This window comes from Pavona decussata, unplaced genomic scaffold, assembly GCF_977016875.1.
Source record: "Pavona decussata unplaced genomic scaffold, jaPavDecu1.1 SCAFFOLD_214, whole genome shotgun sequence".
In the NCBI taxonomy this organism is placed as follows: domain Eukaryota; kingdom Metazoa; phylum Cnidaria; class Anthozoa; order Scleractinia; family Agariciidae; genus Pavona; species Pavona decussata.
The window spans coordinates 650,025-670,595 of record NW_028145619.1 but is presented as its reverse complement, the minus strand read 5'-3'; the positions used below and the strand labels follow the sequence as shown (position 1 = coordinate 670,595).

General features: G+C 38.3%; 1 protein-coding gene and 1 long non-coding RNA gene across 2 annotated transcripts in view; one reads left to right on the top strand and one right to left on the bottom strand.

Annotated features, from left to right (window-relative positions):
• LOC146460104 (uncharacterized) overlaps positions 1-16,643 on the top strand; it is a 33,194-nt gene extending 16,551 nt beyond the window's left edge. The window contains exons 3-5 of the mRNA XM_085088447.1: positions 5,399-6,665; positions 7,604-7,606; positions 15,623-16,643. Coding sequence (XP_084944573.1) covers positions 5,399-6,665; positions 7,604-7,606; positions 15,623-16,623 — 2,271 coding nt within the window. The 3' untranslated portion in view covers positions 16,624-16,643. The remainder of the gene's footprint in view (positions 1-5,398; positions 6,666-7,603; positions 7,607-15,622) is intronic.
• The window catches only part of LOC146460103 (uncharacterized), a 40,965-nt gene that overhangs the window by 8,189 nt on the left and 12,205 nt on the right, over positions 1-20,571 (bottom strand). The window lies entirely within an intron of this gene.

The following is a 20,571-nucleotide window of genomic DNA, read 5'->3' as shown; positions in this document are numbered from 1 at the left end:
ATCTTGCGTCAACGCCGGCTGTTGCTTTAAAATGGTTTCCAGCTTGTGCGATACACGTGATAACCTCTTAAACCAGTGATGAATTTCATAGTGGGACAGCTTCATCCTTACTTGAAGTTGTACTCCAATCATCATTTCATTGGTTCGCACTAATCTACCTTTACAGTTCTTGAAATGAAGAACCAAGCTCTTCCCTGGACCCATTCATTGAATAGTCACTATTTAAATACCATTGCTGGCATGACTAGTTAGAATATGGTTTATCGGTATTAAACCTCGAGTTCTGTTGTTGGACGTTGTTGTTTTGTCTTGTGAAAAACGCAGGTTACTATAGAAATTAGCTGAAATTATTACCCATAAAGCATCAAATTCGCGTTAATTAAACGCATGTAAAGATAACTTTTTGAAATGATTTTGTTCGCGTTGTTTATTCCTATAACAAGAAGCTGTTTCCAGCTTATACTCGGGCCATATTTGACTGTGTGGTGCGTAAAGCCTACAATCTTTTTAACAGTGATAACCTCCAGCATCGCCAATTCCCCCAAATAGATAGCCTGCGAGCAAGCTCTCTTGGGGGTGGATCCTCCTACCCCCTCCCGCCCCCCACCCCCAAGAGAGCTTGCTCGCGATACAGAGATATAGTGAGGCAATAAGTAACAACCAGATAGAATTGCATTTCTTGCAGTCAGAATGAAATACAGGGGAAAACGACATTTGTCATACGGGAAATCGGAGAATTGTGTCTTAAACAGGGTCAGGGTTTGAACGCCCGCGCCGCACCTCCCTACCCAAGCATCTGTTGAGTACCCCCCCCCCCCCCCCCCCCGATCTGGAGTAACGTTACGCATCACGCGTACGTTTATATCCTTGTACGTTTTTCAATGTTTCGCTGTTTATATTTTTAAATGAAATTCAGGGGAAAGCATTTATTCTTCACCTTTCATTTGAAGACAGAAACCGTTCCTACATTGATTGTTTTTCTATAGTAAACGTGAGACATCTTTATCTATCTTGGCCCGCGAGGTCATAGACTGATTTAGTTGCCAAATTTTCGGTTAAACAAAACTAGCCTTGAGGCACTCAGGTTAGCCTAAAAAACACTCTGGTTAGCCTAAAGAGCACTCCAGTTAGCCTAAATAGCACTTAGGTTAGCTTTAATAGCTCCCCGGTTAGCTTAACGGTTTAATAGCAGTTTATGTTGGGGTTGTTCATGCCTCGCATGGCTCGCATGTTTTGTTCATGCCTCGCACGTCTGGCTCGCATCAGTTGTAAACACTCCTCACGGCTCGAAAACAAACAGAACAAAGAACGCGACCGAGAATTTAAAGAATTTGATAACACGACAGAAAACGTAACTAGTACCAGCCGAGTACAAAAAACGAGACCGAGAACAATAACTCGTGGCCCGAAGTCTTATCTCTCGGCCCATCGCGACCCCAAAACGGAATAAAGAATTTAATAATGCTACCGAAACCCGAGTAACAAGGTATTTAGGTTACAAGTTGCTGCCACTTTACATTCCTGCATGTCATTCCTACCTGCAGGACGTCTGTCATCCGTCTTGTAAGTGTTGTTATTCTGCCAAGCCTGGTCGGACGGATTATGCTCAATGTTGTTTCAAGAGCGCTGTCCACTTCTTCTTCCAAGTCACTGTCACTGGCACTAAAGTTGTCTACCTGTTCGTTGTTAGGAGACTTTGGTGGTAAACTGACATCCTCATTTGAATAAGGCGGCTTATCACTGTCGCTTGGAACTCTTTCTTCGTCTTTCAGTGAGTTCAAATTGACTGGTTTCAAGACCGGTTCAGTTTCATATAAGTTCACACAGATACTGGGCCATAAGCGATCAGCAACAAGATCACTATGACCAATCGAGGACATAGATTCTAATTTACCGTAACTGCTTTACTGCCTTGCTATGGTGTTTTACACCTCCTGAACCGTGATTAAAAACTTAATGTTTGTGACACAAGCAGGCGGACAGCATCAAATTCGCCTTCAAAGTTTACTCTGAGTCGTTCTAACGCTCCCATGGGACCACGAGAAAGTTTGCTGTCTAGTCGATTAATCTGCTTTATATGCAGACTAGCATTCGTTATTTCTAAACTAAAATAAGACAGCATCAAAAGTTCCAGTTCAATTTCAGTTTATTGTTTTTGCCATAAGTTGTACAAATGGAAAAAAAAACTAATTACTTAAACACTTATAAGGCGTGATGGGCTCCCTGTGAGAAAAGCCAGTTCCCTCTCTTTAGTGTACCGTGGTTTTTTAAACTGTTCCGTCAGACAAAGTAAGCCTTAGTGCCAAAGGCTTTTCCTTCGTGGTTTTTGGTTCCGGTCAAAGTATATTTCTATCTTTATTAATATGACTCTCGGTCTCGAGTCCTCATTTCCGCGCGGAAGAAAACCTCTGGTAGCCAAAGAAGACAAAGAACGCAAAGGTATTCTAAGCTCACAAAGGAAAATAGTAAGTTTTCTAATTTGCCCACGAGGAACCTTTATACCTCCATAATCTGGAGGTATTTCGAACTCGTAAAATTTGCCTCCCTACCGGTTCTTGGGAAGAAATCCAACGCATAAAATCCTCAAGTCCAGTCCCGATTTTTGTTTAAAAGCTTAGTAACCGCCCGTTTTCTTCGGTTTGTCAAACAAAATCATTCGAAGACTGTTTACGCGCATGTTGTGGGTTGTGATCGGGTAACTAAGCGGCGAGATTTCTTTTATTGAAGGTAAGACAAGCTTTTCAGTGTATTTTCAGCCACATAAGAGGTCTTTGGGTGATTCCATTAATCGAATAGAGACGAACATAGAGTGATTTTGGGGTACAAATGATGGTTTTTAGGTTGTCACCTGACTGCCATGTTTGGTTTTCAAAGCACATCTAAACAGTGTTTGTGTGGGATAGTGGCATCGAATTAGATTTTTTAAAATATCAATTACAATAAAAAACCGTTAATTTGAAGTCCCTGCTAAGTGAAAAAAATCCGATTTCCCCTGTATTTGACCCCACTTTTAAGTCGTTGATTTTTAGCTAAACTCGAATTCGGTCAACTCGAACTAATTATACAGTAGAACCCCGGTAACTCGAACTTTGAAGGGAGATGAAAAACTGTTCGAGTTAGCGGGGTTCGAGTTATCGGGGTAGATCGAAAATTCGACTTTTCATATAAATAATTTATAGTTTATTGATTATCTTTGCACGTAGGTGAGTTGACCGGATATCTTATCAGCACTTCAGTACACAACCCAGGCCAAATTAAACTTACTCTCATCAGAAACTGTAAGTCCCATGTGAGCTGAGGCTTTCGGGTCAAAAGAAACTTTGTCAACATTTTTAAGAAAGAATTGGATCGCCTTGAGATGTGAACATTATGAACTTGTACTATGAACTTTTTGTTTTCTATGTGACAGCTTAACAGGCAGTGCATGCGGTTTGACTTAAGAGATCGGAAATGACTGTCAAATGTGTGATCTGTTGGACTGATTAAAAATGAAATTGCTTTAGAAGTGTTTTTTACTGATAATATGACAGGAGGACCTAATGGGATGACATCAGCGGTGAGTTGCAAGAACCAGAATTCGAGTTATCAGGGTAAATTTCGATCAAGGGAAACAAACTTGAGTTTGAGTTAGGGAGGGATTCGAGTTATCCAAGTAAAAGTGACTGAAAAGTATGGTCAAATCCAAGGAAAACGGGACTTATGCACTTGTCATCGGCTTCCCCGAGGGGGGGGGACCCCGGGCTGATCTGGGGACTTTGCTAATTGTGTATTTCAAAGTTCTTGTATTTCCCCACCCGTGCGGGATTTGTTTCTTGCAAAGTCCCCAGTATTTGGGGAACCCAACTGGATTTGAAGATGCACTTCAGAACTTTATTTGGGTTCTTTAAACAGTTGGCAAACACTCGGACTTTGCATTCTGATGAAAACTGAACTTTAATTATTTTTTCTCGAATACTCCATAAGTTGCTATAAATCACTCCTCTTACTGTACATGCGCAGTATGGTGAAAATTTCAACTTTTCATTAGGTCCTGAATTCCCCAGAATCTGTTTTCAATCTATCCGGACTGATGAAGAACAAGGGAAAACACACTATCATGATGGTTCATTGCTGCTTCTAAACACAACGTCCTTAAGTTTCCTGAGTACTCTGAACAGTTGCTGTGATGCTTCAGAAATTAACATTCTTGTGAATATTTAAAAAAAATCAACTTTTTCTATCCTTAACAATTTAACAGACCGCTTCTATTATATCACTAACAAAAGACGACCTGTTGACCTTTAACAGTGACCTCTATAAACAATAATATATACACAGAGGAATTTTAAAGTTGCCTATGCCTACAAATACGTACAAATTTTTGACGGATGGTCTGTTTGATAGACAAAAAACAATGGATTTTAAAGCATACCTTCTTGTTCTCCTCTGCCATCTTGCCATCGATCGAGCGAACAAAAATCGTCCCCAATCTCCTCTCAGTTGAACATAAGCGAAGTCCCCATATTTTCCCCGAGAGTAGGGCATTCAAAAATCTAAGTCCCCACATTTCCCCCACCACAAGGGAAGAAATTTGTTGCAAAGTCCCCATAAAGTCCCCGTATTCCCCCACATCAGCCCGGGGTCCCCCCCCTCGGGGAAGCCGATGACAAGTGCATTAGTTCGAGTTAGTGGGGAGTTTGAGTTACCGGGGTTCCACTGTACTTTCCTTAGCTCAAATTAAATTTGCATCAATAACTCAAACTATATTGTTATCACACGTAAAAATGTCGGTCAGAAAACTTTAAAATGTCAGAGCATGGCTGACTGATGACCGCAACCACTTTTTGAGGTAACGGCATTACAATTTTCATTGTTTTTAACTTCCTGTAAGCGACTATGTCACACCTAATGTGATCTCCATGTTGACTGTAAATACTACGCCACTCAGAATTTATTACGAACTTTTAGTGACAACCTAGTACTGCTTGTATAACAACTAGAAAAATTGTATGCAATAAATTATTTTCAAATAAGTAGATGTGCCAGACCTGTTTCTAGAAGAGACCCCTTCTGGTTGGACTCTTGTAGAAGTGATCACCTCCAGTAAGCAACCACTTAATCTTGGCATTTTGGGTGATTGCTTACGGGTGGTTCGACTGTAATAATAATAATAATAATAATAATAATAGAATCCAAACTACATTGTTTTGTAATACTGCAAAAAAATGAATGATTAAATTAACATACTTGTACAATTTTTTTGTAGTAGAAACAAGACTTCTTTTATTTGTTTTTATTTTTTATTTTGGCAAAAAAGCTAAGGATGTTGAACAATTTTTTTAATAATACTTCTCAATTTAATCTTCTAAAAGTTGATTTTAATTGTTATTCTTATTACCATGTTTCTCTGATTAAACAGGACAACATGCCAAGAATAGTGAGCAGCAAAAGAGGCCATAACCATTCTGACAGTGCAGGGAGTCAGAGGAACCATGTGTGGGCTCCCACAGAGGATAAAATTAATGAATGTAAACAGTGTGGTAAGTGTTTTAGTCGAGCAGAACATCTGAGAATACATAGAAGAGTACATACTGGAGAGAAACCTTATGAATGCAAACAGTGTGGCAAGTGTTTTAGTCGAGCAGAAAATCTGAAAATGCATGGAAGAGTACATACTGGAGAGAAACCTTATGAATGCAAACAGTGTGGCAAGTGTTTTAGTGTAGCAGGGAACTTAAGAATGCATGAAAGAGTCCATACTGGAAAGAAGCCTTATGAATGCAAACAGTGTGGCAAGTGTTTTAGTCAAGCAGGGAACCTTAGAAAACACGAAAGAGTCCATACTGGAAAGAAGCCTTATAAATGCAAACAGTGTGGCAAGTGTTTAAGTCAAGCAGAGGACCTAAGAAGACATGAAAGAGTCCATACTGGAGAGAAGCCTTATCAATGCAAACAGTGTGGCAAATGCTTTCGTCAAGCAGGAGATCAAAGGAAACATGAAAGAGTCCATACTGGAGAGAAACCTTATCAATGCAAACAGTGCGGCAAGTGTTTTAGTGTAGCAGGGAACCTAAGAAAACATGAAAGAGTCCATACTGGAGAGAAGCCTTATGAATGCAAACAGTGTGGCAAGTGTTTTAGTGTAGCAGGGAGCCTAAGAATGCATGAAAGAGTCCATACTGGAGAGAAGCCTTATGAATGCAAACAGTGTGGCAAGTGTTTTAGTGTAGCAGGGAGCCTAAGAATGCATGAAAGAGTCCATACTGGAAAGAAGCCTTATGAATGCAAACAGTGTGGCAAGTGTTTTAGTCAAGCAGGGAGCCTAAGAATGCATGAAAGAGTCCATACTGGAGAGAAGCCTTATAAATGCAAACAGTGTGGGAAATGTTTTAGGTTAGCAGGGAACCTAAGAATGCATGAAAGAGTCCATACTGGAGAGAAGCCTTATGAATGCAAACAGTGTGGGAAGTGTTTTAGGGTAGCAGGGAACCTAAGAATGCATGAAAGAGTCCATACTGGAGAGAAGCCTTATAAATGCAAATGGTGTGCCAAGTGTTTCAGTCAAGTAGGACATCTGAGGAGACATAAAAGAGTCCATACTGGAGAGAGGCCTTATGAATGCAAACAGTGTGGCAAGTGCTTTAACCACTTAGGAAGTTTAAGAAAACACAACAGAGCCCACAAGGGTGCTGTAAATTGTGTTAAGGATACCCTGTCAACTCAAACCTCCTCTTTGTGACACTCTCAGTTAGAAGATGTTGAAAAACACATGTGTTGGATTTGTCAAGAGGAGCTTTGTAGTGAGGCTCTACTTATTGAACATTATGAAAATCATATGACTAGTGTATAAAGTTGAATTTCTTATGACACCTGCTTCATGTATTATGACTGAGTGAAAGCATTCCATGAAAACAGAATAATGGCTGATGAAATGTTTTCCATATTCTATAAGTCAAGTGTAAAAGCTGCAAAAGGTATGAAACTTTCAGTTGCAGAGATACAGTTGAACCGAGTTGTGTAAACACTTGCTTTGTTATTGCAGCAGTTACCAATAACATGCGACCTTCTGCCTTCAACAGAGCTGAATGAAGTTGACTTTTAGTGTATGTCATTGAACATAGAACAGCCATTGTCATGAACTCGGACAAGATTCCAGTGCAAGAGAACAAAAAATTGACAATAATTGTCAATTTTTTGTTCTCTTGCCCTGGAATCTATCATTTACTTTTTAGGACACTGTATTGTTTAATTTTCATTGCACAGGGTAATTTGCTTGTTAACTTGCACAGGTGCTGGACAGTTTTCATCACCTGTCAAAGGTTAAGAAGAATAATTATTCTGGTGATGAAAACTGTCCAGCACATGTGCAAGTTAACCAGCAAATTACCCTGTGCAGTGGAAATTAAACAATACAGTGTCCTCAAAAATAAATGATACCTATTCCATAGGTCTAAATTGGCTATTATATCAACTTTTTTCGATGCATTCTGCCTTATTGTTGCAGGCAAAATTGTCAATTTCTTGGCACTGCTGCCTGTTTAGCTGTTGACCCAATTAACAATAATGTCGTGGGTTTTCCTTGATTGACATCCTGTGCCATGCAACTTTACCAGCTCGTTCGAAGGTGGTACGTTGCATGTTTCTGCAGCTGAAATATTTTTTATATGCTTATGCAGTCTATTCATCTAGTGCCATAAGTTTCCGTAATGGCAGGTTTGACTGTAGAGCTTATTGTTATTATTATTATTATTATTATTATTAACACCACCAGCCAGCTTGTATATCAAAGGATAATGTGTGAGGCTGAAAGAATGTCTGAAAAATGAATAATTGGTCGAGAACCAAACCTTTTGGGACAACTGCAAAATTTTTGAGGACAATGTTTAAGGTATGGGCATTATTCTTTGATATCCATTAACCGGCAAGCCAGAAAGGTGTTTATGTATTTAAGACCTCACTGACTCATTTCTGAAATGTGCACAATTTACTTTAGAAAAGACAAAGCAGCTAGTGATGCCAAGGGCATTATTACAGGCTAATAAATGTAAGCTAACCAGTGTTATAAATCTTAATTTAACTGTGATTGGATATAACAACTAAGACCCCAAACTTTGGCATAAAATTAATTATTTTCTTTTTTTTTTTCTGGTCTAAAAATTGGACAACTGTTACCAAATTAGATGACTGTTATAGTCTGACAAGCACTGTAAGATTTTGTACCATGTGACATGTTTTGGCCAGTAGGAATATTTCAGTGGGTTACAATTAAAGGGGCCAAAGCAAAACCATTGTAAGTGATGTTGTTGCTTTGGCATCCAAATTTCTGTGAATTTTGTCTTAACAATATAATCAAAACAATATAGAGAAGGAAAGCAATAACCTACAAGGCACAAACACACACACACACACACACACACACACACACACAAAAAAAAACTGTCAGCAGTGTGTCAGCTTCTTACACCTAGTTAACCCTGAATTCCAACCCCCAAATCACAAAGTACACAAGGAATTATGTTGTGACCCAAGAACCGGTCTGTATGCTTGTCAGATTAGAGGGAATTCAGCGAAATTTAGATGACAAGGCCAGATCATTACTTTGGTTGGTTTTGTGCCAGGTCCTTTAAATGTTAAACAGAACCTACAATACCACAACACTGTTTTGTGATAATAAGATGGCAGTTTAACGGGTATCTGCCAGGGAGAGTACAATTTAATGCAAAAAGTATCGTTTTTCTACACGTAATTTAGACTTCAATCATTCGTCGTTTTAAGGAAAGCATATTAAACAAAGAATTCATTAACAAAGATTAGAGGCAATGCTTGTAAGATATTTGAGCCTTTGAGTACGAAAGTATTGTTACGTTCTTGTTTTGTTCCAAGCTGTTAGGTTTGTTTACAGGATCAACTTTAAAAACTGCACAATGTATAAAGTCGGTTCTTATTGAATAAAGTTACTCATTCTCTTTAACACCAGAAGGCCTGCATGTATTGTGAACATGCATATCCCCAAGTCTGTACTCCGGGAATTTTATCTGGTAGTAGTTTGTAGAATTTCTTTTCGCGTGACCCATATATTTAGCGAGGTAGTTTTACTGAAATAGAAATTAAATGCAGGTTACTATTGCGTTCGTAATGTCAAAGATTAAACAAGTCTTCTGTTGCAGTTGTAATTAAAAAAAAGTTCTTTTGTTATCAGCATCTTCCGTTAATGTTTCAACGCTTTTAACGGAATGGTACCGCTGCCTGTTTACTCCTCGTGGGTAACAAAAACGCAGGAACGCATGGATTGAATTATTGCCGATGAAAACCAACTCATGTGGTGAAAAATAAAGCACGGCCTTTTATTTCATTAATTTCTTGCGCTCCCCGCTTCGTGCGCCCTATAAAGATGAGGACAACTGGGGACGAGTCAGTGTCTGCGTTTTGCCATATTCAATCGCAATGAAATTCGCATTCGCATTTTTGAAATAGGATGAAAAAAATGTGGAGTGATCGTACAAAAAACGTTCTCGAGAAAAAATTCTTCGAAAGAAAAATTCGCAGACATGTTTTTGTTGTTTATATGTAGCTACTGTCCAAATTTGAAGGCAAACGAACAAATTCGGCAATTCATTTTATTTGAAAATTCTTGGTTTAGTTTGATAGCCAGCTCTATAAGCTTTAATTTGATATGAAGGTTCAGGTATCTACAGTTTAAACCGGACGCGCTACATCGCTTGGACGCGAGACACCTCTGAAGACACCTCTGAAAGTATAGGGTAACCTTAAAACCTGATATAACTCCTTCCACAAAAACGAAGAGCCGCTGTGATATTTATAAAGGTCTCTTTTGATCTAGCAGGAAAAGGAGGAGAAAACTTAAGATTAGAAGATCTAATTTTTCTTAATAATGAAAAGTAAAGACCCCGGTTAAAACATGATGAAAGAAAGTAGTCGTCTTAGTTTTCGGGAGTCTAAGGTTTCCCAACAACATACATCAGTAAAGGTTTTGTTTTCTCATCTTTCTCATACTGAGACAGCATAAAGTGTTTAAAAAAGATCACAGAATATACGTTGAACGTTTGACACCAATATTACTAATACTGAATATAATGATAGTATATTCTAGTATCACGAAGTCTGTAAATCATTGGTAGCTTCATTACGGAATTAAGACATACACTCGATCAAACAAGTTTAGAGCATTCAGTCGACTGTTACTTATGACCCACACTGGGTTATAAACGATCAGTAGCGTGATCATGTTGACCAATCCGGGACATAGATTCTAATTTACCGGCTGCTTTACTGCCTTGATGTGGTGTTTTACACCTCCTGAACCGTGATTACCAAAAAACTCGATGTTTGTGACACAAGCAGGTAGACAGCATCAAATTCGCCTTCAAAATTTACGCTGAGTCGTCCTAACGTTCCCATGGGACCACGGGAAAGTTTCCTCTGTAGGCTAAACGACATCAATTAATCCACTATGCAGACTAGAATTTGTTATTTCTAAACTAAAATAAGACAGCGTCAAAAGTGAGAAAAGCCAGTTCCCTCTCTTTATTGCACTGTTTAAACTGTTCCGTCAAAGGCTTTTCTTGCCCGGTAAAAAGTAAATTCTCTAGTTTGCGCACAAGGAACCTTTATACCTCCACAATCTGGGGGAATTTATTACTCGTAAAACGAATATTATCCTGAAGTCCAGTCCAATTTAGTCCTCGTTGCGCGCGAGAAAAACCTCTGGTAGCCAAAGTAGCACACAAAACAAAAATAGTACATCTACTTATTTTGCTCACGACGAACCTTTACATCTTCATAACCTGAATTTAGAATATCGAACTAGTAAAATTTGCCACCTGTGTCCCTCCCTGCTGGTTTGTGACAAGAAATCCAACGCATAAAATCCTCAAGTCCAGTCCGACTTTACACGAATCTAAGTAACCGCTCGTTTTCCACACTTTGTCAAACAACATTATCCGAAGACTGTTTACGGGCGTGTTGTGGGTTGTGATCGGGTAACCAAAGCGGCAAGAATTCTTTTATTGAAGGTAAGTCAAGCTTTTCAGTGTATTTTTAGCCACATAATAGGTCTTTGGGTGATTCCATTAATCGATAGAGACGAGCATAGAGTGATTTTTGGGTAGAAATGATGGTTTTGAGGTTGTGACCTGACCGCCATGTTAATTTTCCAAAGCTGAAAGTACCTCGAAACAGTGTTTGTGTGGGATACTGGCATCGAATTTGGTTTATAAAATATCAATTACAATAAAAAACCGTTAACTTGAAGTCCCTGCTAACTCGAATAAAATCCGATTTCCTCTGTATTTGACCCCACTTAGTAAAACTCGAATTCGGTTAACTCGAACTAATTATACGTAGTAGAACCCCGGTAACTCGAACTCTGAAGGGAGACAAAAAACTGTTCAAGTTATCGGGGGTTCGAGCTATCGGAGTAGATCGAAAATTCGACTTTCTTGCAAATAATTTATAGTTTATTGATTATCAACACTTTAGTATACAACCCAGGGCAAATTAAACTTACTCTCATCAGAAACTGTAAGTCCCATGTAAGCTGAGGCTTTCGGGTCAAAAAAAAAAGCCTTTGTCAACATTTTGAAAAAAGAATTGGAACGCGTTGAGATGTGAACATTAGGAACTTGCACTAGCTTGTACTGTGAACTTTTGGTTTTCCTCGTGACAGCTTTACAGGGAGTGCATGCAGTTTGAGTAAAAAGATCGGAAATGACTGTCAAATGCGTCATCTGTTGTACTGATTAAAATCACAGGTCACCAAAGCGTATGTGACACTGGTTACCATGCAAGCGTGATAGAAGAGTTTGTATGACGTTAAAATTAAATCGAAATTTAGACAACAATATTCCCAAAAAAACCCACAAAAAATATAATAAAGTCTGAAAAAGCTTACCCGGTATCTTTTGCTGTGTTTTCAAGGTTTCTCAGTGCTTCCAGACACCGTTTTGTGTGGTTTTCTTTTCAGCGGCTAGTCCACGTGCATCACTGTATTATGTTAATGGAAAGGTTGGAAACTATAAGTCGAAATTGAATGAAATTTGGCCCGTCACTTGAGGAGAGCATTTCAAAACTTCGCTAAAATTGCTTGAAACTTAAGCACTGTTTACCTGCCTCACCATATGGCAAGAAGGGTGATGTGCGGTCCTTCCTGGGCAGCTGGAGGAGTTCATTTATTGAGACACAGGCCTCTGTTGAAAACAAAGTTCATTTCAAATCGGGTGCCATTTTTGCCGCCCACCGAGCCATGTCTGTGGAATGTTGTTACAAAGTCATGGTCAAACCTAGGCATGAGTAAATGTGCCCAACAGGGGAAGTCCACAGGAAGCCTTTGGCATCAACAAACCACACACACCCCGTCCTGGCTAAGTGCAGTTCTGTACTAGCCAGCTGCACCATGCCGTGCCGGTAATGAGAACCTCAAATACAAAATGTTTAATGAGCCAAACATATGGTGAGGCAGGTAAGCAAGTGCTTAAGTGGTAAGGCAGGTAAGCAAGTGCTTAAGCTTAAAGCAAATTTTAGCAAGGTTTTCGAAGTGCTCTCCTCAAATGACGGGCCAAATTTCATTCAAATTTGACTTGTAGTTTCCAACCTTTCCATTAACATAATACAGTGATGCACGTGGACCAGCCACTGAGAGATAAAGTGCTCAAAACGGCATCTGGAAGCACTGAGAAGGCTTTTTCAGACTTAATTATATTTTTTGAGGGTTTTTGAGGGAATATTGTTGTCTAAATTTGATTTAATTTTAATGCCATACAAACTCTTATATCACTCTTGCATGGTAACCTGTGTCACATGCGCTTTGTTGACCTGTGTTGAAATGAAATTGCTTTAGAAGTGTCAATTCCAGTGTTTTTTACCAATAACATGACATGAGCTAATGGGAAGACATCAGTGGTGAGTTGCAGGAACCAGAATTCCAGTTATCAGGGTAAATCTTGATCAAGGGAAACACAATTAAGTTCGAGTAAGCGAGGAATCTGAATTATCTGAGCTCGAGTTATCCAAGCAAAAGTGACTGAAATGTAGGGTCGAATCCAAGGGAAATGGGACTTAGCTCGAGTTAGCGGGGAGTTCCAGTTACAGGGGTTCCACTGTACTTTCCTTGGCTCAAATTAAATTTGCATCGGTAACTCAAACTATATTGTAGCTACCATGGCTTTTAAATGCATTTCCGGACACGCCCCCGAATATCTGACGTCCCAATTTATTACCCGCGAGCAAGTTACCAAGCGTACAACTAGGAGTGGCCAAAAGCTTAATGTACCTCTTTTTAAAACAGCCTCAGGTCAAAGAACATTTTATTATAGAACTGTTGGACTTTGGAACAATTTACACCCCCTTTTTAAATCAAGCCGTTCTGTTCAAGTTTTTAAACGTACCTTAAAGAATAAGCTTTTAGACAATTTTGTAAATACTTCCTGAACTTCATTTATTTTTAGTATTTTTCTCGATTAGTAAGTTTAGATAATGTTGTAATTGTTTTTTTAAATTTGATTAATTTTAATTGTGTAGTTATTAGTAACTTAAGTATTTAAATAATTGTTCCTGAAAAGCCCCATTGGGGAGGTAACAATAAAGTATGTATGTATGTACTAAACACACGTAAAATGCCGTTCGGTAGCCTTAATATGTCGAAACATGTCTGAAGGATCTGTCAAAATCTTTAATCTTTGTTGATAAGTTGTGTGTCGGCCTCTGTACTGCCTTAATCTGTACATGTTCTTAAACTTTTGGGCTAATATTTCCAAACCAAACGTTCTTATCAGAAGACTAATATTAAACAAACTTCCTGTAGCAAAGAGATTCATGATCCCAAGGGGGGTGGATACTCCAGGTAAAAAGTGATGGGGAGGCACAAATGGAGTCATAAACTAACACCCAAAGATATCCGTTGGACTTAAAATGAAAGCCAAAAAGTCCTCTGAACCAAAATTAACCCCCCCCCCCCCCCCCAAAAAAAAAATATATATATATATATTAATAAACAATAATAATAATAATGATAATAATAATAATAATAGTAATAATAATAATAATCTCATGCTGAATTTTCGAACTGTCAAAAACCTCGGAAAAGATTAATTTCTGCTTAATGTACCTTAGGAATTTTTTACTGCAAATCTTCCTATTTTTTTGAAAAACTTCAAATAATTCCTGGTGAAATGAAACTACCCAAAATCTTAAATTGAACAGAGTTCTTTTGCACCTTCCCATCGCCTTTAACCCAGCGCACCCGCCTACCTGCAGTAAAGAGGGAAAGATAAAGGGTTCATGTCAATGCTTAAGTGCTTTCATTTGAGTTAGTTATGGCAGAAAATCTTTTCTTACCTGAAATAGTAGTTGCACCTCTTCCTCTTACAAGGTTAATAATATTTTGCAACACGTTAATGTGACATCTCTCAGCAACTATTTCTGAAGGGTTGCCAACATCCACTTTACCCATAAATAATATAAATGTTCCTTATGATAAAAACAAACAAAGAACTAAACAACTTTTTATCTGAAAATATGGAAGCTTCAAACAAAGTTGGTTATTTTGAGAGCAAGGGATCTTAATACATGATTTGGGAAAGCAATGATCATTAAGTTCCTGGGCGTGTCACAACTGATATATTGGGCATCAAATCTGGATGTCCCAAACAAATATGTTAGTTTTATTGTGAAAACTAAGTTTATTTACCTTCATATGGAAAAAGAAAAAGTTGAAGGACAGCAATGAGGCACAAAAAAATGTCTCCTCCACAACTACTAATGATAATAATACAGTCATACCTCCATATTCGACCACTCATCATAAGCAACCACCTCCCATAAGCAACCACCTATTCAAAACACCAAATGTTTTTCCCAGTCAAAGCCCCATAGTTGGAACCACTCAAAAACAACCACCTCTCTTAACTGACCGTGAGGTCGAAGGTGAGGTGGTGAGGTTGATGTGAAGGCATTACAATTTTCATTGCTTTTAAACTTGTTGTAAGCGACTATGTGACACCTGATTTGATCTCCATGTTGACTGTAAATACTTTGCTACTCAGAATTTATTATGAACTTTTAGTGACAACGTAGCACTGCTGGTATAAAAAATAGGAAAATGTACGCAATAAATTATTTTGAAATAAGTAGATGTGTCAGACCTGTTCCTAGAAGAGACCCCTTCTGGTTTGACACTCGTAAAAGTGATCACCTCCAGTAAGCGAACACTTAACCTTGGCATTTTGGATGATTGTTTCAGGAGGTTCGACTGTAATAATACAAATAATAATAGAATCCAAACTACATTGTTTTGTATTACTGTAAAAAAATACTTCTCAATTTAATCTTATGAAAGTTGATTATTATTATTATTATTATTATTATTATTATTATTATTATTATTATTATTATTATTATTATTATTATTATTATTATTATTATTATTATTATGTTTCTCTGATTAAACAGGAAATCATGCCAAGAATGTTGAGGTGCAAAAGAGGCCATAAGCATTCTGACAGTGCAGGGAGTCAGAGGAATCATATTAGGGCTTCCACAGAGGAGAAGAGTTATGAATGTAAACAGTGTGGTAAGTTTTTTAGTCGAGCAGAACATCTGAGAATACATGGAAGAACCCATACTGGAGAAAAGCCTTATGAATGCAAACAGTGTGGCAAGTGTTTTAGTGTAGCAGGGAGCCTAAAAAGACATGAAAGAGTCCATACTGGAGAGAAGCCTTATGAATGCAAACAGTGTGGCAAGTGTTTTAGCCAAGCAGAAAACTTAAGGGCACATGAAAGAGTCCACACTGGAGAGAAGCCTTATGAATGCAAACAGTGTGGCAAGTGTTTTATGGTAGCAGGGAGCCTAAAAAGACATGAAAGAGTCCATACTGGAGAGAAGCCTTATGAATGCAAACAGTGTGGCAAGTGTTTTAATGCAACAGGGAGCCTAAGAATGCATCAAAGAGTCCATACTGGCGAGAAACCTTATGAATGCAAACAGTGCGGCAAGTGTTTTAGTGAAACAGGAACTTTAAGAAAACATGAAAGAGTCCATACTGGAGAGAAACCTTATGAATGCAAACAGTGTGGCAAGTGTTTTAGTGTAGCAGGGAGCCTAAGAATGCATGAAAGAGTCCATACTGGAGAGAAGCCTTATGAATGCAAACAGTGTGGCAAGTGTTTTAGTCGAGCAGAACATCTGAGAATACATAAAAGAGTCCATACTGGAGAGAAGCCTTATGAATGCAAACAGTGTGGCAAGTGTTTTAGTCAAGCAGGAGATCAAAGGAAACATGAAAGAGTCCATACTGGAGAGAAGCCTTATAAATGCAAACAGTGTGGCAAGTGTTTTAGTCAAGCAGGAGATCAAAGGAAACATAGAAGCGTCCATAGTGGAGAGAGGCGTTATAAATGCAAACAGTGTGGCAAGTGTTTTAACCACTTAGGAAGTTTAATAAAACACAACAGAGTCCACAAGGGTGCTATTGATTGTGTTAGGGATACCCTGTCAACTCAAACCTCCTCTTTAAGATGCACTCAGTCAGAAGATGTTGAAAAACTCATCTGTTGGATTTGTCAAGAGGAGCTTTGTAGTGAGGCTCTACTTGTTGAACATTATGAAAATCACATGACTTGTGTATAAATTTGAATTTCTTATGACACCTGCTAAAGCATTTCATGAAAACAGAATAATGGCTGATGAGATGTTTTCCATATTCAATAAGTGAAGGGTAAAAGCTGCAAAAAGTATGAAACTGTCAGTTGCAGAGATACAGTTGAACCCAGTTGTGTGAACACTTGCCTTGTTATTGCAGCGGCTACCAATAACATGCGACCTTCTGCCTTCAACAGAGCTGAATAATATTGACTTTTACACTTTTAGTCTTTTATGCCATCGAACAAAGAACAGCCATATCCATGTATTGTGACAAGATTCCAGACCAAAAGAACAGAAAATTGACAATTATTCTTCGATGAAAATTGTCCAGCACATGTGTAAGTTAACCAGCAAATTATCCTGTGCAGTGAATATTAAACAATACAGCGTCCTCAGTAATAAATGATACCTATTCCTTAAGTTTAAATTGGCTTTTGTATAAACTTTTTTCAATGAATTTTGTCTTATTATTACAAATTTTAAAATTGTAAAATTTTCTGGCTCTGCTGCCTTTTTAGGTCTCGTTACAATATTGGCATCTCGTTACAATTTGGCATTGGAAAATTTTCTCACATTACACCGGCGCTTTATGAGCTGCACTGGCTGCCAGTTTCTTTGCGTATTGACTATTATAAGATTTTACTTTTGACTTTCAAATGTATTTAAGGCCTAGCGCCAACTTATCTTAGCGATCTTATTAGTATAAAATCGAATTCATTATATAATCTTAGGTCTACTGGTAAGCTCTTATTGGACCATCCCAAGAGAAAGATGCTTACAACATTGGGAGCAAGATCATTCTCAGCAACAGCTCCGAAACTCTGGAATGAGCTACCAATTATTCTTAGCCTTTGACAGGTGATGAAAGTTGTCCAGCACGTGTGTGAGTTGACCAGCAAATTATCTTGCGCAGTGAAAATTAAACAAACCAGTGTCGTAAAAAATAACTGATACTTTTTCCTTTAGTTTAAATTGGCTCTTGTATCATTTTTTTTTTTTTTGGATGAAAAAAAAAACAACAACAACAACAACTTCCTTCAATGAATTTTGCCTTTTTGTTGCAGGTAAAGTTGTCAATTTCTTTGCTCTGCTGCCTTCTGCTAAGGTCTTGTCACCGTTAATAATAATGTTGTGGGGTTTTCCTTGATTGATATCCTGCGCAATGCAACTTTAACCAGCTCTTTTGAAGGTGGTACGTTGCCTGTTTTTGCAGCTCATATATATTTTATGTGCATATACAATCGTTTCATGTGGTCCCATAAGTTTCCATAATGGCAAGTTTGACTGTACAGACTGTAGAGTTTAATTATTAAATAAACACCTCCAGTCAGCTTGTATATCAAAGGATAATGTGTGAGGCTGAAAGAATGTCTGAAAAATGAATAGTTGGTTAAGAACCGAACCTTCTGGGACAACTAGAATTTTTTTAGGACAATGTTTAAGGCATGGGTAATATTTTTCGATATACATATGCCAGCAAACCAGAAGGGGGTTTATGTATTTTAGAACTCACTGACTGACGTAAATCAAAGGAAACAAAAACGTCAAAACAATACAGAGAAGGCAAGCAATCTTAACTTAGAACACAACCAAAAAAATCACAAAGTATACAGGGAACTATGTTGTGACCCAAGAACGGGTCTGTATGCTTGTCAAATTAGAGGAAATTCAGAGAAATTTAGATACCAAGGGCAAATCACCACTTTGGTTTGTTTTGCGCCAGTTTAATTGTTTTAGCATTTAAAAATAGCACTTACAATACTACAACAGTGTTTAGTGATAACAAGGTGGTAGTTTAACGGGTATCTGTCAGGGAGTGTTCCATTGAAGGCAAAAGCCATGGTTTTCTACACGTAATTTAGACTTAAAGCTATTCCTCGTCTTAAGGAAAGCATATTAAACGAAGAACTCATTAACAAAGAGGCAATGCTGTAAGACATTTGAGCCTTAGTATTAAAGTATTGTTACGTTCTTGTTTTGTTCCTAGCTGTTAGGTTTGTTTACAGGCTCAGCTTTAAAAACTGCACAATGTACAAAGCTTGTTCTTGCTGAATTTAGTTACTCATTCTCTTCAACATCCGAAGGCCTCCATGTACAGTGAACATGCATATCCCAAAGACTGTTCTCCGTGAATTTTATCTCGTAGTTGTGAGAATTTCTTTTCGCGTGACGCATATGTTTGACGAAGTAGTTTTACTGAAGTAGAAATTAAATGCTGGTTAGTAATTCTGTCCTTAACGTTAATGTTATTGTTCTTCAGTCGCAGTTGTTATTGTTGTTAATAAAGTTTTGTGTTATCAGCATCTTCCGCTTACTGTTTCATCGCTTTTAACAGAACGGTGCCGCTGCCTGTTTACTCCACGTGGGTAACAAAAATGCACGAACACATCGATTGAATTATTGAGAATGTACGGGAGTAGAATTAATTTTGAATTCTTTTGTTTTTTATTTCATTAATTTCTGATCGCTGGACCCTTGCAATGGACATTTAAAACACAACATCTGTGCTAAGTGTCATTGCCAACTTTTCTTTTACGTTCTAGTGTCTCTCAGTGCCTTTCACAGTTCTTTGGAATAAGCTGGGCGATTTCCAACTGTGCTTTTTTTGAATTTTTGACAGGTTTTTTTTTGTCATTTTCTGGATGAAATAATTTCCGATGGTTTCCTATCAACTGTCCAATCAAATCCAAGCGCTGCGGGAGGTGGAGTTATTAGTGCTAAAGTGGAATTTCTAACTCTGCTTTGGCCAGCAGCAGTAGTTTGATTGGTCAGTTGGAAGGAAAGCCTTCAAAAAGATATGACGAACGGACAAAAATACATGGCAATAGTAACGCACGCTGCGTTGTAGGTGGATGGATGGATAGCCTTTATTTAAACACGATAAGTCATAAAACTAAAAAGCTTGGTGGGTCCTGTGTAAAGTAAAGAAAGACTTACTAGAGGGTCGTGAAGGGGGGAGGGGTACCCACGTCATTTCCCAGCTCATGTTTATTTGTTCCAAATTTTACTTCATAGTGTTCCAATCCCATTCTCACAAGCAGAATTCAGAAAAAAACCCAGTGTTATACATACCAGCTCTTTTCTCTTCACATCCACAAAGATACGGCTTCTAAATACGACCCAATGAAGACCCAAAAATTCACGAGAATTTGCGAAGTTGTTCTGAAGACAGATCCTTTTAAACTGTACTGAAACGTGCAAGTAGAGAAGTTATAGCGGTTATTTAGGTTACAAGTTGCTGCCACTTCACATTCCTGTCATTCCTGCCTGCAGGAAGTCTGGCATCCTACTTGTAAATGTTGTTATTCGGACGGATCATCAGTGTTGTTTCAAGAGCGCTGTCTACTTCTTCTTCGGAGTCACTGTCACTGGCACTAAAGTTGTCTACCTGTTCGTTATTAGGACTTTGGTGAAAAACTGACATCCTCATCTGAATTAGGCGGCTTATCACTTTCACTTGGAACTTTTTCTTCGCCTTTCAGTGTGTTCAAATTGACTGGTTTCAAGACCATTTCAGTTTCATTAAAGTACAGAGGCAAAGTGCCCGCCCTGTCCATTGCGTTATTTTGTCTTACATTTCGTTGTCTGACGTATTTAGCATGCATTTTAGCCCACGCCCTCGTTAATTCCAGTTTACAGTTCTCGGTGTGTAGAACAACATTTTGAGTAGAAAAGTACGTATAACTAACTTCCACGACAACAGTGCGAGTCTTCCACGACAACTCTGCTCCCGCCGAGCTCCCCCCATGTTGTTTGTATTATAGAAATACGCATGCTTTGTAGACTTTTGGCTTAACACGCATCGCTGTACACAAATATCGTTGACCGCAAATCGATCGGATTAAATAAAACGTGCGGACGCTGACTAAAACAAGCTAAAGATTGGCACGAGCAAGGTGCTTGAACACTTTTTTGACTTTTCTCAACCCCAGG